This window comes from Macrotis lagotis, chromosome 1, assembly GCF_037893015.1.
Source record: "Macrotis lagotis isolate mMagLag1 chromosome 1, bilby.v1.9.chrom.fasta, whole genome shotgun sequence".
NCBI classification, from domain to species: Eukaryota; Metazoa; Chordata; class Mammalia; order Peramelemorphia; family Peramelidae; genus Macrotis; species Macrotis lagotis.
In genome coordinates this window covers 321,141,040-321,161,513 of record NC_133658.1, presented here as the reverse complement: position 1 = coordinate 321,161,513, position 20,474 = coordinate 321,141,040, and the positions used below count along the sequence as shown (strand labels likewise).

General features: G+C 39.8%; 1 protein-coding gene across 2 annotated transcripts in view; it reads right to left on the bottom strand.

Annotated features, from left to right (window-relative positions):
• Positions 1-1,645: 1,645 nt before the first annotated feature.
• WTIP (WT1 interacting protein) overlaps positions 1,646-20,474 on the bottom strand; it is a 28,092-nt gene continuing 9,263 nt past the window's right edge. Inside the window, exons 3-8 of one of the 2 annotated variants that reach the window (XM_074211509.1) lie at positions 16,123-16,190; positions 15,737-15,820; positions 15,312-15,442; positions 12,673-12,724; positions 11,587-11,655; positions 1,646-11,278 (exon numbers count right to left, since the gene is read on the bottom strand). In XM_074211509.1, coding sequence (XP_074067610.1) covers positions 11,138-11,278; positions 11,587-11,655; positions 12,673-12,724; positions 15,312-15,442; positions 15,737-15,820; positions 16,123-16,190 — 545 coding nt within the window. In that variant the 3' untranslated portion in view covers positions 1,646-11,137. The remainder of the gene's footprint in view (positions 11,279-11,586; positions 11,656-12,672; positions 12,725-15,311; positions 15,443-15,736; positions 15,821-16,122; positions 16,191-20,474) is intronic. The other variant, XM_074211510.1, reaches the window with a different exon arrangement.

Sequence of the window (20,474 nt, the reverse complement as noted above, 5' to 3'; positions counted from 1 at the left end):
CACACACACACACACACACACACACACACACAAACACACACACACACACACACACAGAATGAGTCATGTCCTTAAGATGCAGCAGACTACCGAAAGTGGCTACACATACATAATATTCAATTTCAATGAAAAATATTTATTTAGCAGCTATTAGATGGCAGTGAGGAGGCACAGTGGACAGAGTGCCAGAAGGACTCCTCTTCCAGAGTTCAAATCTGTCCTCAGACACTTACCTAACTGTATGAGCCTGAGCAAGTCACTTAACAAGAGACTTACCTACTTCTCTTACCCAGACACTTAATTATATGTCATCATATCAGGCACAGCAAAACAAAGGAGCTTCTGTGAGGCATATGAATAGAGTACAAGAAACTATTCAAGTCCCAGGAATTCTGGGACTTGTAGATCATGCTGTCAATAGAAATTACTAAATTTAATCAAAGTTTATTATGTCTCTCATCCTATTTTTGTGGATAAGATGGAGGTATATTGATGAGCATGGGATAGTATGATATATATGATATGATGAGCATGGCATAGTATAATAGAGTAAAGGATCTGATAGAATGGGACAGAAGAAGATAGGATAATATAATACAGGAAAAGTAGGAAAGGAGATGAGAGGAAAATTAGAAAGAATAAAATTGGTTGAATTCTGGAACTCAAAGGATATTTGTAAATAATTTAATTTCATTTTGACAAGTCTCCAGCAGTTTCCCCAGGAAACTGTTTGGCCTTCTGTTGTTTAATACTTTTACCAGTGACTTGAGTAAATAGAGAGGTCATGTGCTTATTAAATTTGCAAATGAGGGGCGGTTAGGTGGTACAGTGGATAGAGCACCAGCCCTGGAGTCAGGAGGACCTGAGTTCAAATCCGACCTCAGACACTTAATGATTACCTAACTGTGTGGCCTTGAGCAAGCCACTTAACCCCATTGCCTTGAAAAATAAAATAAAATAAAATAAAAATAAATTTACAAATGACAATGCTGGACTACCTAATATACTGGATGATAGAATCAGGATTCAAAAACATCTTGACATTTAGAACATTTGGGTTAAATTTCATGATAAATTTCAGTGATAAATGTAGTCCTTACATGGGTTCAAGGAAATCAACTTTCATAGATAAAAGTTAGGAGAAGTAGTATTTATATTTTATATGCATATACATATAGGTATATTATTTTAAAGTTTACAAAATGCTTTACAAATATTATCGTTGATCTTCAGAACAGTCCTGGGAGGTAGTTATGATTAATCTCATTGTATCTCCATTATACAGATGATGTACTGACCTGGAGTCAGAATGACCTGTTTCAATCTGAGCAAGTCACTTAACCCTAAATGTCTCAGCTCCCTCACCTATAAAATAAAGGAAATGGAAAAACTATTCAAGTTGGACACAACTGAAATAACTGAACAAGAACATACAATTGATGAAACTGATGCTGAGAGATTAAGTGTCTTGCCCAGAGACATAGTGTCTGAGGAATAGCAAAACCTCATTTTTCTTTTTTTTGAAAAATGCTGGGGTTTTTTCTCAACACATTCAATTTTGATATATACAATATCATGGAAACAAATATGAAGACTCTCAGACTGCCTTCTGTTGGAGGAAGGGGAGGAAGTGGGAGAGAAGGGAAAATTGTAAAATTCAAAATCTTGCAAAAAAAATGATTGGCAGAAACTACTACTGTATATAATTGGAAAAAAATATATTTATATTAAAAATGGGGTTTTAGTAAGCTCAATATTAGTCAACATTGAGTTTATCACAGCAAAGAATATTAACACAATCACAAATAACCTTAAAAGAAGCATAAAATCCAAACCTTAGAAGTTGATTGTACCATTATACTCTGCCCCGGTCAGACCACATAAGTATTGTGTTTCTTTCTGAAACCCACATTTTAGGAAGGAGACCGATGGGCCCATAAGTATCCCAAAAAAGGGCAAACAGGGAGCTGAAAGACCTTAAAATTGTGTCATATTAGAATGAATAGGAGTAACTGCAAATGCTTATGGTATAGAAAAGATTTTGTGGAGGTAAGGTGGCTATTTTCAAGAAAATGTGCAGCAAAAAATTCATACTTAAATTAACACACAGAGGAGTCAATTCCAGATATTTAATAATGTAAACAGTAACCTTTATGTAAGAAAAGAGATTAGATTTGTTTCCTGTGTCTCTAGAGAATAGAACTAGAAACAATGGGTGGAAGTCTCAGAGACAAATTTAGTTTTGCTGCAAGGAAAAATTTCCTGGCAGAGAGCTCTCCACAAGGAGATAGGGCTGTCTCTGGGAGGTGATAGCTCTTTACTCCAGAGAAGTCATTAAGGAAAGGTTGAAAGCTTTTTCTGTTGTATTGTATTAAGGGTTCATTTTCAGGTAGAGCTTAGACTAAATGGCTTCTATGATACTTACCAACTCTAAGATCTTGAGATTCCTTGAACCTGTGATTCAGTCAAGGTAATCAATCAGAGGTAGGGCTTCCATCCCCTTAGTATTAGCAGCTAGTTTGATAAGATCAAGCAGGGGGTAAGGAATGCTTCTCCCCAAAGTCCCTTCATTACCTCCATCCTAACTTCCAATCACCATATCCCCATGAAAATTTATACTATTCCAATACTTCAGCAAACCAAGTTCCATAACTCTTCATGTTTCACAAGCTGAGACTCCCAATAGTGATGTGGATATACGGTTAGCAATTTTCTTGCTGGAGTCAAATCTGGCTGGAGCATATCCAACACTTTGTAGTTAGAGATTTCTTCATAATAGTCCTTCAACAGGTTCCCAAAAAATGCCATATCATTACATCAGAAAAAGGAGTGGACCTGGGTTTCATAGCACATGCAGTATCTCATTGCTTATGTTTCTATGTGTCACTGTTATACAAAAGCACATATAAGAAGCCTACATTTATGGGACGGCTGGGTGGCGCAGTGGATAAAGCACCGGCCCTGGAGTCAGGAGTACCTGAGTTCAAATCCGGCCTCAGGCACTTTAATAATTACCTAGTTGTGTGGCCTTGGGCAAGCCATTTAACCCCATTTGCCTTACAAAAATACAAAAAAAAAAAAAAAACTACATTTCCCATGAGGCTATGAGTCTTAAAGTTGGGACTGCCTGAAATTCCTAGGACTTCAATTCCCACGATATTGTTTGCATAAGAGTTGGATGGTTGGATCAACAGAGTGCCAGAAACTCTTTGAGAAGATGTAGGTCAAAAGGTTCTTTATTGGGGATCCAGAACCACATGGAGTCTGAATGCAGATCAAGCATACTATTTTCACTTTTTAAAATGTTTGTTTTTTCTTTCTTGTGGTTTTTTTCTTTCTCCCCCCCCCCCCCCATTCTTCTTTCACAACATGACTAATAAGGAAATGTTTTTAACAAAATTTTGTGCATGTCCTGTATCGGATTGTTTCCTTGGGGTGGGGAAAAATACCATGCTGATGCACATTTTTTGGCATGAGGAGGTCGTATGGGAGAAGAATGGGAGCTAAAGAAGTTAGAATTTTAAGGGTCATTTAGAGGGTTTGGAGAGAGGATTTAAGAACAGTCGCTCAAGCTGAAGACTAAAGCTGTTTAAAAAAAAGGACTAGAGGTGAAGAAGGCTTCTAGGAGAATTTGAACAGAAGAATACAAGGAAGAGGAAGAGGAAAAAGACTCAAATTGTTAATTTTCATTTGGGGAAGGCAAATGGGATTAAGTGAGTTGCCCAAAATCACACAGCTAGAAAGCAGTCTAATATCAAATTTGAACTCAGGACTTCCTGACTCCAGGGTTTGTAATTCTATATTGTGTTGCATTTTTATTTTGTTAAATGCTTTCCAATTACATTTTAACTCCATCCCATCATTACTCAGTACCTCTAGTCTAGAATAGTCTTTGTCTCTTGTCAAAATTTGAAAGGTTTCAATGTGAAAATAAAGAAGGGACAACTAGATGACACAGTGGTTACAGCACCAGCCCTGCTTTCAGGACCCGAGTTCAAATTTGACCTCAGAAACTTGATACTAGCTGTGTGACCTTGGGCATGTCACTTAACCCCATTGTTCCACCAAAAAAAAAGAATCCTTAAGTATTTCAGGAAGCTCAAGTAGAAAAACATGTGATAGAGAAAAAAATACCACTAAACATTTGGTGTGTTGATAAATGTTTGTGATCAATTAAGCAATAACTACAAGTTTCTTCCAAAAGAAAAGGGAAGTTGGACCCTGCCCTTCCCTAGGAGGGAAAGATGATATAGATCTAGAGGTGCCATCAGGTGAGAGACCATACAGAATAAGTCAGGGGAAAAAGAAAACTGACAGCTGAAAACTGCTGCTAAAGGAAACAAAGACAACTATCTTTAATTAGTGGGTTTGTTGGGGGTTTTTTTAGGTTTTTGCAAGGCAAATGGGGTTAAGTGTCTTGCCCAAGGCCACACAGCTAGGTAGCTAATTATTAAGTGTCTGAGGCCACATTTGAACTCAGGGACTCCTGACTCCAGCTCTATCCACTGCTCCACCTAGCCACCCTGACAACTATCTTTTAATCATAACAAGAATGAAATATTCTATCTTCCTGGATCATGTTTTCAAGAGTTTTTATTATTCAGTCCTTTCAGTTACTCTTCATGGCACCATCCGGGTTTTTTTTTTTTTTGGCAAAAATACTGAAGTGGTTTGCCATTTCCTTCTGCAGCTCATCTTACAGATGAGGTTGAGTGACTTGCCCAGGGTCACACAGCTATTGAGTGTCTGAGGTCAGATTTGAACTCATAAAGATGCCTCTTCCTGACTCCAGGTCTCATACATTGTCTATTGAACTACCTAGCTTTTCATTTTCAGGTATTAGCTCAGAACATTCCAAAATATGTCAAGCCGTTTGAATACTATCCATTCTGTTTTTTCACTTGGGCGTAAGGGACAGAACCACAAAGAATCTAGAACTGCAAAGATTAGTCATGGACTATAAAAACTAAGACTTAGGAACACAGACATTATCTTATATCAGTTCTGTCAAACTCAAAAGGAAAAGGACTACACTATACATAAAAATCCCTGTGGGCCACATATTGACTTAGAAAAACCACATAACATCATCTATGTTCTATATTGTCTATATTTTAATAAACATTTCTCAATGTTACAGCCAATAATGTAGCTAAAGACCACTGGGTTTTTTGCTTCTGCTCTCAGTCACTGCTGCAAGATTTCAAAATTTAGGAACCTGACAGCATGTTAAGATGTTAATTGAAAGGCATCTAGGTGACTCGGTGGATAGAGCATTGGCCCCAGAGTCAGGAAGATCTGAGTTCAAATATGACACTTAAAAATTACCTTAGCTGTATGGCCTTGGGCAAGACACTTAACCCCACTCGCCTTGCAAAAAACCTAAATGGCCAATGCAGAAATTTATTTTGCTTGACCACATTTTGTAACAGAATTTGTTTTTCTTCCATTTTCAGTTGGGGAGGGATAGTGAAGAAAGAATAGAGACCTAAAAATTAAATAAAAATGGGTTTATCTGAGGTCATTTTCATTTCTGGCTTAAAATATAGGAATTATAGGTTTCTAATAAGGTGGAGTGCACTTAATACTAGGGTTGGAATATATTTCCTTGACCTATGAAAAGGTAAGAGGAAAACGTGTCTACCTATAACCAAGCAATACACCTACAATATCAGAAAAATAGCAGTAGAGATGACCAGAAATTCATGAGAAAAAAACCCAGAGAAAAAATGAACAAAAATCCTGAGATGTCTGCATAAATGTAACTAGTATAGGTATAAAGGTGAAAAAGAGCTCTTATTGAAAGAAAGTACATATGTACTTACAGCTATCAGAGATTAGGTAGGACAGGAACCATGCCTGGGATATGGAATGTGAAAGAGCAGATCTTTTATTAAAAGAAATGAAAGAGCAGTTAGGTGGCACAGTGGATAGAGCACTGGCCCTGGAATTAGGAGAACCTGAGATCAAATCTGGCCTTAGACACTTAATAATTACCAAACTGTGTGACCTTAAGCAAGTTACTTAAGCCTTTGCAAAAACCAAAAAAATAAAATAAAATAAAATGAAAAGCAACAAAGTTGGTAAAAGGGTGATGGAAGAGTATTAAATATTAAGTATATTAATCTAAGGAAATCCAGACACCAGAAAAGGATTGCATGATGGGAAAGCACATAGGCCACAATTCAGGAAAGCAAAAATAGAATTGATATCAGATTATATTACAGTCCACAATGACATAAAGAGATAAAAGATTAAAGATTAGGAAAGAGATCCCAAGTATGGAGGAGGAACAATGATGATAGAAGACTCAAGCTAAAAGTTGTCTCCCTCCCTGTCCAAAGCAGAATACTAATATTTCTTAATTCATCTTTGTGTGGAAATGGGGAACATAAAGGGTAGTTTGTACTGACCCATATCTAGCTCAAAAATCAAGTAGTTTTGGTAGTTCACATATATTTAATAATGGCAGAAATACAGGGGCCAGGGAAATAGAGGAAAAATAATCTTGCTCTTTCAGTTTAGCTTTTGTTGTCATTCAACTTCATTTGTAAACAAACAATAACATCTTAGGAGTGAACTGGGTTTAGGTGGCCCTGGCTTTCACACAGCAGATAAAAGTTGGTTGCTTGGCTCTACGGGAAATATTTTGGCAGGCATAAAAATGTTTTTTTTTGGGGGGGGGGGCACAGGGTAAAATGGGAGTGGTCAGAATTTCTAAGAACTTAAGCTAGAGTTGACTGGGACCAGAAACTTCAATTTAGTACCACATGCAAGCAAAAAAAATAAAAATGTGGTTCATGATAAGATAGTTCAGGAAATAAATCTGCATCATCCTACATTTGATAGCTATTTTATTGACTGTGCTTATGCTTTATTATTTCCTTTGGAGGTAGAGAATCAAAGTTAGGAAAGATGAGTCTATACTGATAAGGCTACTCAAAGCCCAGAGGGCATTTCTGATACTGACATCATTCTTGATACCCTAGGGGCATGCTTGTAAACACACCTAAAGTTGTGTTTATAAACCTGTTATAATTTAGGTGTAGTGGATGTTTCAACAACCATATTTCATTGGTTTGAGTAGCAAAGATACTTAAAAGGAGAAACCAATGGGCAAGGCATTAAGAAGTGGCAAAATCTCTGTACAGGTATAGATTTCCAAGATTTCCTATGTCCTATTTTTTTGCCTTTCCTATTCACCAATTCAGGCAGCAGGAAACTGACAGTCAGAGGAAGGCTCTGACTTGGATACTGGATTTATGAAGTCAAATTAGAGACAGACAAAAAGACACACACACACACACACACACACACACACACACACACACACACACACACACCCTTCTCTCTCCTTTTATTCTTTTCCTACAACATCTAGACATGGGAGTTTTGAAAAAGTGCAGGGAAGAGCATTTGGTTTATTTCTTTTCTAATTTCTCCTTTGTACAATAATCTGTATGGTCAGATTAAAATGTGTTCTTCCTGAGGGGGAGGAGTGTTGGAGAGGGAAATCCTAGATATGTTACGTTAGAATCACATACTTTCCTATTTTTAAAAAATAATTCTGAGCAATAATTCATTTTTCTAAAAGATGAACTCAGTAAGCCCCCCCAGTCAGAGCTGCATGACTGTGGTGTAGGGGAGTTTTTGAACAGACACCAAAGTGACTGTTGAGAATGCTTCATTGGTGTCATGAGTTCAGCAACATTCGATAGGCAACTCAGATATCATACAATCTTTGGAAAATTAATAGAGTAAAAATTCTAGAGAAGGGCTACGTGAGTAAGGCAGCATGAGAGTATGTGTTAGCTACTCTGCTAGTTTTCAAAATGTCATATGGGTCACCCATCAAATGAACATAATCCATATCACATATGTTTTGACTACATATCCTAGAAAGCCCCAAGGTTTGGGAGAAATTATTCTCCAGAAAAATCTCCAAGGATTCCATTTTTCCCAAAGAACTTTGTGCCTTAATATGATAGGAATTTCATCATTAGACCTGATAGCAAAGAGATTTACAGGAAAGGGAGGAAATCATCTAGAAAAAGCACTCATTATAGAACAAAGAAGATACCATTCAGAACCCTATTTGCTGGCTATGAAAAAATAATTTGAAGAAATTGAGAAACTGATTTTGGCTTTAACAGGATGACTGAATGTAAGCAGGCAAAGCAGAAATGATTGATGTTGAATGGTGAAGGAGACTCAAAACTCAAGATTAAGATGAGGAATATTTCCTCTATTCCACCAGCAATTGTTTTTATCCCAATAAAGTGTTTTACTAGTTTATTAGTTTGGTGCAAATGGAGATCAAATGATATTTAAAGGTTCCTAGTTGATCTGGGGATGCAAACTGACTAAGGTCTTGGACCCAGTAATTCAATGACTTGAAAGACTAGGAGCAGACCACATGTTGGGGTTTTTTTTTGTTTTTTTCTTTTTGGTCTCTGACAATCCTTGAGCGAGTACAGGCCAGCTTTGAGAAAGCCAGGTTTCTATGAAAGGCCTCTTGATTCCCAAAGCTTACTACCAGTTACTAGACTGAACTGAAGACAATTCTTCAGTGCCTGCCCTCTCTCTCAAGGGAGTTATAGAACCAATACATCTATACTGAAAGCTGGCCACCTTGCCTCTGGGGCAAAAATCATCTTGAGTCCCTGTATGTACCAAACAGCATATTTTAGATAAAATGGAATGTTTGCGAAGAAGACAAAACCCTTCTTGAACCCAGAGCCACTGAGCAAGTTGAGATCTCCAACTCCTATCAGGACGCATCTCCCGCCCCCCAAAACTACAAAAAGCAGCTATAAAACATGTTTATTGGACAGAACAAAATCCCAGTGATAACTTAAGAAAAGGACAAGCATATCTTTTAGATAAATAAATAAATCTGTTTTTTACCAAGAGTCATTTCCTTGAAGGGCAAAGGAACTGAACACAGAAACAAAAGCACCCCAACCTTCTCCCTCCCCAAATCCCCTATGCTCTGAAGCCTCAGAGGAGGCAGAAGCATATTCTGAGTTGATAGAAGAATTCATATAAAAATAGTTAAACTGGACTGTGTGTCCTGCACAAACCAGCTCCATGACACACAAACTGGACAACAGAGGGTTTTCTACAAAGTTTCAGAAACAACCTTGGTCCAAGTTCTTAGAAGAAAACTATATTCTTTTAAAGAAAATGAAAATATTCTCAAAGGAAAAAAACTTAATTTAAGTCAAATTATGGCCTTTGTCCCAGTGTCAGCTGTACAATGAAGCTGTAAATACATTTCTTTTGCAGCACAAGGAAACTGGGTCTTTAGTGGCTCCCCTTCCTCTTCTTCCTTCAAAATCCTTCTTCTTGGGGATTCTGGACAGTGAACGTTCCCTCAGGAAGCTGTACAGTAGATTCAATCCTTCATCAGAGCCAGCCATGAAATCACAATCACACTACAACCATATGCATGCAACAGGACTCACACAGACCTGCCAGGACACATACACAACCTCAGTCAGGCACCTTGGAATCCAGGAAACTCAGGCAGGGACCCCAAACAGGCTAGGAAAAGTGACAAGGGATGTTGAGAAAGCAGAGTGCCAGAGGGCAGCCTGCAGCAAAGAAGGAACAGACTGCCAGACCCCCTCCCTTATCGCCCCAACAAAGTCTACTTGACCCCCCCACACACACTCAAGAACCCAAAGCCCTGGAGGAGCCTATCAGCCCCTCAGAGTCCACCTGATGCCCAAGCTACTCCTCTCCCTTAATTGCTGCCTGAATGAATAGAATGCAACCCAAGGAAGGCCAAGACCACATCTCAACTTCTTTGTGTTATTCTGCCAGCACATACAGGCATCCTTCCCAATTACACATAAGTGTGTCATCTGTCCCAACCACACAACATGCATCCACTCCCCAATTACACACATTTGTGTCATCTATTCTGACCACACAACATGCATCCACTCCCCAATTACACACAATTATGTCATCTGTCCCGACCACACAACATGCATCCTAACCAGCCAGGTACAAACACACTACAGCTCACCACAATAACCAGCATTCATCCTAATGAACCACACTGCCCTCCTTCAGAAGACACACTACAATCCCCCCAAATTCTGAAGCACTCCTCACTTCCTAAGTCCACCCAGAGACACTGTTCCCTGTTCCTGCAGCTCCATCCATCCTCCATATCCGGCTAGTGACAGGGACAAAGCCAAGAGAGGCCAGAAAGTGCTTGAAGACAACAGCCCCTGCTTTCTTTGGTCCAATGTTCTATAACATGTAGGGGCCCAACCCCCAAGAGCACCTCATTCTGGTCTATGGAGCCTGATCCTACCTACATGTCCAGGACCTAGAGCTCCCTGTCCTTTCAGTCACAAGGTCTATGGATGACCTATAGAGAGAATGGGGACAGCAATTTCTGTAATTTCAACTTGCTTTAGGAAGGGGGGGGGGGAATAAAGCTCAGAGACAATGGGTCTTGAAAGCACAACAATACAGAACCACCACTGGGTAGCAACCAACATGGTCCACTGGACTTCCTGAATAGTCCAGGAGAATAGTGAAAGTCACACCAAGAATAGGATATGTCCAATTCCCAATCTGCTTCCTTTCAGAATCCAGGCATCCTTTCCATCCATCTATCTAACCTCCACTATCAATAATTCTCTACAAAACCAGGTTGGGTTCTGGGATCCCTGAGAGTAGAATGTTTGTATGGGAAAAGATCACTCAAATTTGAAGACAAGAGACAAGCTAAGCAATCCCATGTGCTTGAGGCCCAGGGGCCTATGGGGAAAGGGCTACAAGGCTGCCATTCTAGAAACAAAAGAAAAAGCGGCACAAATTAACTCATGGCAAGAGGATACAGGGCCCAGCCCAGCCCTAGCATGAAGAACCTTGTGGGAACTGATTCCATTCCACAACTATTTCTCAGGATGTAAAATCCCAGAGAGAAGAGGATTGTATATGTCTGAGGGGAACAGTAGAAAGGCCTTACTCTGGTCTAGAAACTCTCCTGGATGGCAGGTAGGGGAGAGACCCCCACCTCACTTTGTCTAAGGAAGCACCTAGTTAAGGAATTGAAAAAATCCCCTGGGCCTGGGCCTGGGCCTGAGCTCTGACCCAGTAGGAAGTCAGTCCATCAGAGCTCTGTCATATGCATAGTATAGCTGGGCAGGCCTGGGGTAGGGAGGCGTCCCATGTGGCAGCTTCGACATAGCAGGTGGCCTTCCAGGGGATAGCAGCGACGGCCTTCTTGATCATTCAGACGGAGCCCACAGTCCTATGGAATGAGATGCACCAGTGCAATATAATCAATATCCATAACCAATTTCCGCCTTCACAGCCAGCCTGGTGCTCCACTCCAGGACCAGCACTCTGTATACAAGTCAGGAATTCTTTGAGCCTTTGGCCCCAGAGATCCATTTACATCCTTATCGCCACTCTGCCAATCACTGGCTGGCAGAGATCCCACTATAAACTCATTCCCCATTCTAACGTACTTCCCCTCTTGGGACACATTTAGAGTAGAAACTGATAGTAAATCAGAAGGACCCTTCCCCAAACCCCACAGCCATCCCTTAGACATACCTCACAGTGATAGCATTCCACATGATAATCTCTATCCATTGATACCACTCGAATAGTCTCTTCGCAGCCCTGATAAAAAGATACAAAGAAATATATAGGCGCATGTTTACATAGACAAAGTGGACAGGTGGACATGAAGGTGAATGAGAAGCCCTGAAAAGGGATCAGCAAGCCTTCACATTGGAGGTGAAAGTCCTCCCTCAGCAGATGGTACAAACTAGGTTGAGGGGAACTCACAGGTCTCAAAAATGTTGGTGAGTTAGGGGGATGTCCACCCCATTCATGTCAAGCCTCTCCTAAAGGAATGGGCAAATGAGAACAATCTGTTCCAACAATCATAAAAGAAGATAAAAAGCGGATGCTATGAAACACTTAGAACTTGGTCAGAAATCAAAGACGCCAAGGTCATCCACTGATTTCTGGGCCAGTTCTCTTGACTTTAGTCCTATCACTGGTCTTTGACGACTCATAAAAGAAATTGATGACTTTGGGCAACTCTACCACATTTAAATCCAATTAACTAGTAAATCAAGACATCACCTATAATGTCACTGGTCCCCTTCAAAAATGAAGAATGAGACATCCAATTTGAATCAATGTATACCATGGAAACAATGTAAAGCCTGGCAAATTGCCTTCGGGGGGGGGGGTAAGATTAGGGGGAAAAATTGTAAAACTCAAAATAAATAAAATCTTTAAAAAGAAAAAATGAAGGATGAGCAACTACAATATATATGTACTTGGCTAGACTGTGTACATGCACTTAAGTAATATCATTAGTCCTCTTCAAAAACTAAGAATGAACAACAACATATATGGTAATGGCTAAATTGTGCACATATATTTGAGTAATAACAGTCCCCTTCAAAAATGAAGGATTAACAACAACATACATGTGCATGATTAGACTGTGCACTTGCACATGAAACAGCTCTATGTACATCCTTGAAATATTTAGGAAAAACCCTTAAGCCCACCCCACCCAGTCATTGGCCCACCCCAGAGATCCTGGCCTAAGTGGTCCCATATAACAAAGTCAGTGAAATCAAAGTACTTACACATCACAAAGCTATAAAATATTCCTACCTTTGCAGGAAGGATGGGTCGGGTACATGAGGCACATTTGGGAGCAAAAACACTGAAGGGGAAAAAAAAAGCAATATAGTACAAGAGTCAGAAACTGAGGATCAATATGCCATCAACTCAAGGATATCTTCTTGGGGTCTAGTGCCTCAAAGGGAGTCACCTGTCTGGCTCTTTCTTCATAAGGTACCCTCCATCAGTAGTATGCACAAACATATGGGCCAACCTCCCTGATTTTTTTTCCATCACTTACTCACTCTTCCTGCCACACTCCCTATCACCATCACCACCAAAACAGGACAGTTGACCACTTTCATTCATCATTTGATTTCTGGGTTCCATTCTAGTCCCGTTCTTCCCAGGTTTTTCATTTCAGTCTTTTACTTCCACTTGTACACTGACTCCTATTATTTCTAAATCCTATGACTTACTTATACAGCACATACAGAGAAGGAGTTCCATCTAACAGATATACACATACAGAGGTTGGGGAAAGGAAGGAGATCCCCCATCAGACTGGTAAACATACACAAAAGTACAGATGAGCTGGAAAGGAGCCCCATCAGATAATTATATACATCTTGGAAATATTTATCCTTAAATAAGCACCTATTATATTTTGGCAACATGGGGGCTTCCAAAAGCAGCTCAAGCCTTTAAGGAGCCCACTGTCTTATTGCAGGAGACGAGAAATAAATATGTGCCAAGTAAAACAACAACACATTAAACAAGATCTTAAAATATAAGAGATGAGTCATCACTACTATTGAGGCAAAAAAGAATTGTTGGGTGTCCAGAACAAGAGAAGAGATATTACTACCGCACTCTGTCCCGATTAGACTAGACAGAATTCTGTTCAGTTCTGGGGATCATGAAGGACATTGACAACCTGGAGAACGTCCACAAGGGAGATACCAAGAGGATGAGGAAATCCTAGACTGTGCCATATAAGGATGCAATCTGGTCCTGGGAGACACATTTGTAAGATGGAGAAACTAAGACTCGATGACTTGCCCAAAATTCCACATCTGGTCAGTGTCAGGGACCAGACACAACCTTCCCCACTGCAAGTCCAGTAGGCCCTCCACCCTACCTACAGACACTGATAAACTGTCCTGGATCCTGAGAAGGGCACTAGGACAAGAGTAGATTGATGGTGGTGCTATCAAAGCATCAGAGCACACAGAAGAATAGCCTTGGAAGGGACATGATATCTGCCCTCAGGCATCTGAAGAATCGTTGTTATGCTTGGCCTCAAGGTTCAGAAATGTGAGCAATGGAGAGACATTGAAGATTATCTCTGTATTAATTATAATTAGTACTGTCCAAAAGTCTGATCTGAGAGGCTCAGTAGAGTTCTTAGTAGAGAGAGGCTGAATGACCATGAGTCTCAAATCTCTTTTATTTATTTATTTGTTTGTTTGTTTGTTTCTATGTTGCAGCTCCTGCAGAATGGAAGCTTCCTGAGGACAGAGATTGTCCTTCATCCACATCATTGAATCCTCCATACCTATCATGGTGTCATATGCAGTAAGGACTTACTTTCTAGAAGTTTTTAAATTGGATGTTGTAAAGGGATTCCAGCCCAGATATTGGTTTGACTAGAGAACTATAAGGACCCTTTGAACACAGTGATGCTGACTTCATGGTTTGGGAGGACCATGTATGAGGATTGCATCTGATCTGTGTTCCAGGCCTGAAATCCCCCAAGGTACCCACATGTGGATATTTCATTTGCCCTGTGTTCCATGGCCTGAGATAGAGATCAGGAAATGTCTAGGATTTTCTTATTTTTGAGTAGGGTGGAGAACTGTTTTTCTGCCAAGGGTCATTTGGATATTTATCACATCATTCACAAGCTATATTTGATCAAACATTTAATTAATTCACTCCTAAAAAGTTATTGTTCAACCTCCTTGTGGTTGCCATGGCAACACCAGATCAGTACAGTTCTCTGCTGCTGGTGTAATGGAATGACAGACTGGGAAGTTAGGGTGGAATCAGCAGGTTCCATAAAGCTATGTGACCTTGGGCAGGTCATTTAAACTCCCTGAATTTCAGTGTCAGTAAAATGGAATAAATGATAGAAACTATTACAACAGCTTTTTGGAATGAAAGTGTTTTGCAAACGTGCTTTAAGAATGAGTTATGATTATAATTTATATTGTTATTAGGATCCTATCTACATTGAAAAGGACAAGAAGGGAAAATCTTCAATGCTTCAATCTGAGAAACAGGCTCACAGAATCAGAGATGGTGATAGCAATGACAAACATCACATGAACAAGGGATTCACAATGAGGCAGGAGAATATGACTAATGCAAATGCTGGTGCAAGGCCTCAGTGCAGTGGTTAAAGCACTAGATTTTGAGTCAGAAACTATGGACACAAAGCCTAGAGTAGTCACTTACGTCCAAGTGTGACCCTGAGTAAGTCACATGACCTTGTGGCCTCATTTTCTGCATCTGTAAAATGAGGGGGCTAGATCAGATGACCCTCATGTCCTTTCCTCTGATCCTATGCCATAGGACAGGGCAGCCTGCCTTTGGACAAGCTGCCCCGGGGCTATACACATCTTAAGGTCACATAGGTTACCGGGTCACACATGTCACAGTATCACGCTAACCTCTAAATCACTCACATGTGATAATCTTTGACACAGTAAATATTGTTCTCGACATCCACGGTGAAAGGGACGCCATCCAAGCACTCATTACATACAACACATCGGAAACAGCCGGGGTGGTAGGACTTCCCAAGGGCCTGGAGAATCTGGAGGCAGAAGAGACAGAGAAAGAGACAAAGACCCAGAGAGAGAAAGACGACACAGAGAGGGAGAAGGAAGGCAAGAGATGGAGACACACATTCAGAAACACTGAGACACCCAAAATTACAACAGAAAGGCCTGTATCTCTCAGGAGGCACCCACACCCCTACCCAGGGAACAGGCTGCACTGGAGCCTCTGGAAGTCATGGAAAAACAAATGAAACTTCTGAGAGAAGTTCTGTAGGGCCCTGAGGTAGGTAATCCAGGGTCTCGGGTGAGGATGAGCTGGGTTTTCTTACCATCTCCATGATGAGGTGTCCACACACGAAGCACTTGTCGGCTGTCTGCTGAAACCCTGAGTACTGAGAGTGAGGACACAGAACCTATAACCAGTCATGTTACCAGCCATTGCTAAGGACCCCCTCCTGCCCTCTCAACATACTTCCCTCCAAAGGATTCCCCTATCCCTATTTCCCCATCCCCAGTTGTGACACAGTAAGAGAGAGGTCAATTATCCTATATGTCCCTTTCTTGTCTGAAGGGGAGACCATCATTGCATCTAACCTCAAATGAGGGGGGAAAAAAAGTCAGCCCAGTCAGGTCTCATCATGCCCCATTCACTTCTACTACCATTCCCACCATCATTATCAGCCTCACAGGAGAGATGACCAAAGTCCTAACTCACCAGGAAGTCCTCCTCACAGTAGACTTTCCCAGCTACATTGTAGAAGGCCTTTCCCCGGAGTCTTCTCCCTAAAAAGAACATAGGGGAAAGAGGAAAACAGTCATCAGGGTTATAGTAAAGCCTGGCACCACCATAATTCCCTCTATTCCTTCCCCACAGAGATTGGGGATTCAAGAAGAAAGAAAAGAGCTTTATCTCTCTCCAAAACCAACCTGCCCAAGGGTACCCACAATCTCTGGGATGCTAACTCCAATCAGCCTCTTCTCAGTTTTCATCAACTTTGACTTCTCTATTCCATTTGGCACTACTGACCACTCCCTCTGACTAGATCTCCCTTACCTCCATGACAATGCTCCACTCTGATTCTCTTCCTATTGAAATGTTTTTCTTTTTCAGTGCCTTTTGCTGTATCATCATAGGTAAATATGACTTCAAAGATATCACTGACATTTAATGGATTGGGGTTTGATATTAAAATATGCCTTTGGAAGACTAAAGTAATAATGGAAAATAATAATATTAAGAAGATAAAGAATCTAACAATGAAAGGAGAAGATTTAGATACTGAAGTAATGCTGTTCAGCCAGACAGAAGAAGGGAGTATATGAAAAGTTCAGGAATCACCATAAATCTGGCACGAAGGTATAACAGTGATAAGAAACTTTAATTACCTAGACATTTGCCTGAGCTATCCCTTCACTGAAAACAGAGATTTCTGATTTGTTATGTGATAAATTCATTCTTCAAAAGTGAAGGGGGGGCAGCTAGGTGGCATAGTGGATAAAGCACCAGCCCTGGAGTCAGGAGTACCTGGGTTCAAATCCGGTCTCAGACATTTAATAATTACCTAGCTGTGTGGCCTTGGGCAAGCCACTTAACCCCATTTGCCTTGCAAAAAAAAAACCAAACCTAAAAAAAAGTGAAGGAAGTACTGAAGAGAACTGCTCAAAAGGAAAGAACAGTTGCTGACATAGAAATGATGGAAACTTTGACAGGTAGTGGCCTTATCACAGAATTCTTCATCTAGTGAGGAAAGCTGGGCATAATTAGGCATGTCCCCTAGATGTAGAGAGAGGGGAAAGCAAAGATTTCAGAGAAATGAGAATTAGAATTCATAAAATTCTGTAGGGGAAGCCAGTCACAGAGGGATGAAATGTTTTCATGAAAGAAATTCTGAAGTCGTAACCCAAATGATTCTAATGACAGTTTGGAAACAACCAGGTAGAACTGACTTACAGGAACAATAGAGAGAGAGGTGAACCAAATGAGAATACAATTAGAAGGATTCACAACTGCTTGAATTCACAAACAGTGATTATAAATGGATCACTGTCAACTTGAAAGGCCTCCTATCTCTAGTTGAATGTTCTAGGCTGTTGAGTATTTAGGATTAATATAAACTCTTCCTTTCCCTCATATTTTACATTTATACAAGGTTATATCTAATTCTGCCTCTACAACATCTCTTACATCTTTCCCCTCCTCATTATTCTGTCTCAAACACACAAAGCACTCTCCCACCTTCAATCATCTGTTCACACCATTCCCTTTGCCTAGAACGCCCTCTCTCCCAAGTCACCTGTTGAACTATTATTATCTATCCTTTAAAGCTCAACTTAAATACTACATCTTTCATGATGTCTTCTCTAATCCTCTATCCAATGACAATCTTCCCTCTTAAATTTGTTTATCAATCCTCTAATATGATGCAATTATAATACTCAATGTTATATTGTGTCTGTGTGTGTCTTATCCTCCTATTAGATACAGGATAATCAGAATAGGAACACCTTAGATCATTTTCTATATCCAGTTGGAGCTTAAAAAATATTTATATGAAAACTGGGTTACATTACTACAATGGAATAACATATAAGTAATGACAAATATGAAGAATTCAGAGAAACTCAAGAGTCTTGTCTGAATGGAAGAAAAATGAAGGAGAATCAAGACAACATTTAATACAAAGACTTCATTTAAAAATGTAAAGAAAACCCCACAGAAAGACATCAGCACTCTAATCAGCACATTGGCTAGGCATGACCATGAGCCATTTCTAGCTCTAATTAGAAAAGAGATTATAGGTAATAGTTACAGAATGAGTCTCATGTTATCTAATGAAACCAATGTGTTGTTACATTTTTCTTATCTATACACCTTTGCTAAAAAAAAAAGTATTCTACTATGGAGATGTACTAATGGTGTTTTTAAAAATTATAAATAAAGTATTTGGCGGGGGGAGAACTATTTGATGAACGAGCAAATGAATCTCAAAACAATCCTGGGAGAGAAACAAAATAGCAAGGTTTATCCCCATTTTAGAGATGATAAGACACATTCACTGTGATCCTTCCCCTCAAACCACAGAACTAATTACCACTCAACTCTTAAGCTATACCCACACTGGTAATACCAGTGACCAAGGCACCAACCTTTGGTTCATTTTTATTCATTAAATATTAATAAGAGCTATAAGCTCCTGACTACACTTTAACTCTAGAAAAGAGAAGGAAGATGATTTACCCAGCATAAGTGAAGTCCAGACATGTACCCCGTACATGGGTACTAAGCTCCCCGATTGGATTTACCTGTGTAATGTGCCCAGGGTGGTCATAAATCATAAATGAATCCCAAAGACAGAGACAGGATGGAGAGCACTAAAGTGGACAAAGGGGGAGAGCCCTCAGTCTGTCTGGGTGCTGGCCCTGACTAAAGTTAAGATATCCCTTCAGGGATAACATCCCTAAACCCACAAACTTGGAAGCACATAGGTTTTCCAACTACTTCATCTCATTAAATTAATTCCTAGGAAAATATACAGATGTACACATTAAAAACAAATGGTCTTATAGACTGAGGAATGACAAAGAAAAGTTGAAATTTATGAATATAATGGAATATTAATGTGCTGTAAAAAAGGAATGTGAAATAAAGACTGACAAATTGCCTTCTGTGGGGGGTAGAGGAAGGGAAGTAAAATTAGGGGAAAAATTGTAAAACTAAAAATGAATTTTTTATAATTCAAAAAAAAATTTAAAAAGACATTTAAAAAAAAGAATGTGGCACAATGGATAGAGCACCAGTCCTGGAATCGGGAAGACTTGAGTTCAAATCAGAACCCAGACAATTATTAATTGCCTAGCTTTGTGACCTTGGGCAAGTCACTTAACAACACTGCCTTGCAAAAATACAAAAACAAAAAAGAATATGAACATAGAAAAACAAGGAAAGACATAAGAACTGATGCAAAGAGAAGTAAACAGGACCAGAAAAACAAAATCTATGGTAACAACCACCATGCACATGGGAAAAAACAACATCAAAACAACTGAAATACTACAAAATTATAATGACCAAGCTTGGACCTAAAGAAGAGATATGAGAAGAGGCTTCTCCTATTTTCTTTTGGGAGAAAGGAAAAGTGCCATGGTATATGCTGAGAATCTGACTCCTTTGACATACTGGTTAATTTTACTGAACAGTGTTTTGTAATAAGGGATGTTTCTTGGGGCTGGAGATCAGGAGCATATAAAGGGGAAATGCAAAAGATAAAAAAAAATTATCAAAATAAATTTCTTTTAAAGCACATAATCTAACAACTGATTCATGAACCCAGGATTTATTTACATGTTTGGTCTCAGACCCTCTAGCCTCCCAGAAAAACTCCAACCCTGCAACAAGTGGCATGGCCCACAAAGCCCACTCCCTCTCTAACCAATCACTGCCTTTCCATGACCAGCTTTTTTCATAGTTCCATTTCCATCATACTAATTCTCTTACTGTACAAACATCTTCTTGTTAATCCCCATCTGTAACAAGGGTAACAAGGAGATCTTTGCTTCACAGTTAACTGAAGACTGCACATCAGGGAGAATAGACTCATAAAGGACCCTCTCTTCCTCAACAGTTCTTCCATGTTCCAGAAGAGCAATGGAAATTACCCTGTCCAGCTTTTTTGGATGCTTCTTTCTTTGCACCCCTTATTATTCCCTTGGATTTCCATAAAGCCACTAATAGTACAAGAAAAATGGGAGGAGCAGGTAGGTGGCACACTGGATAGAGCACTAGTTCTGGATTTGGGAGGATCTGAGTTCAAATGCGCCTCAGACACTTAATACTAACTTAGTTGTGTGATTTTGGGCAAGTCACTTTAACCCCATTGTCTAGCAAAAAAAAAAAGCATAATGGGAGAAAACCCCCTTCCTTCTCTACCAAATTACTAGAAATCAAAGTGGAAGTATGTGAAAAAAAAAAAGAGGAATCCAAAAGCTGAGAGTGGAGTTGCTCCCACAGTTCTTCTATACCATAGATAGGGACTCCATTAGAGGCCATCCCACCAATGCAGTCATCTG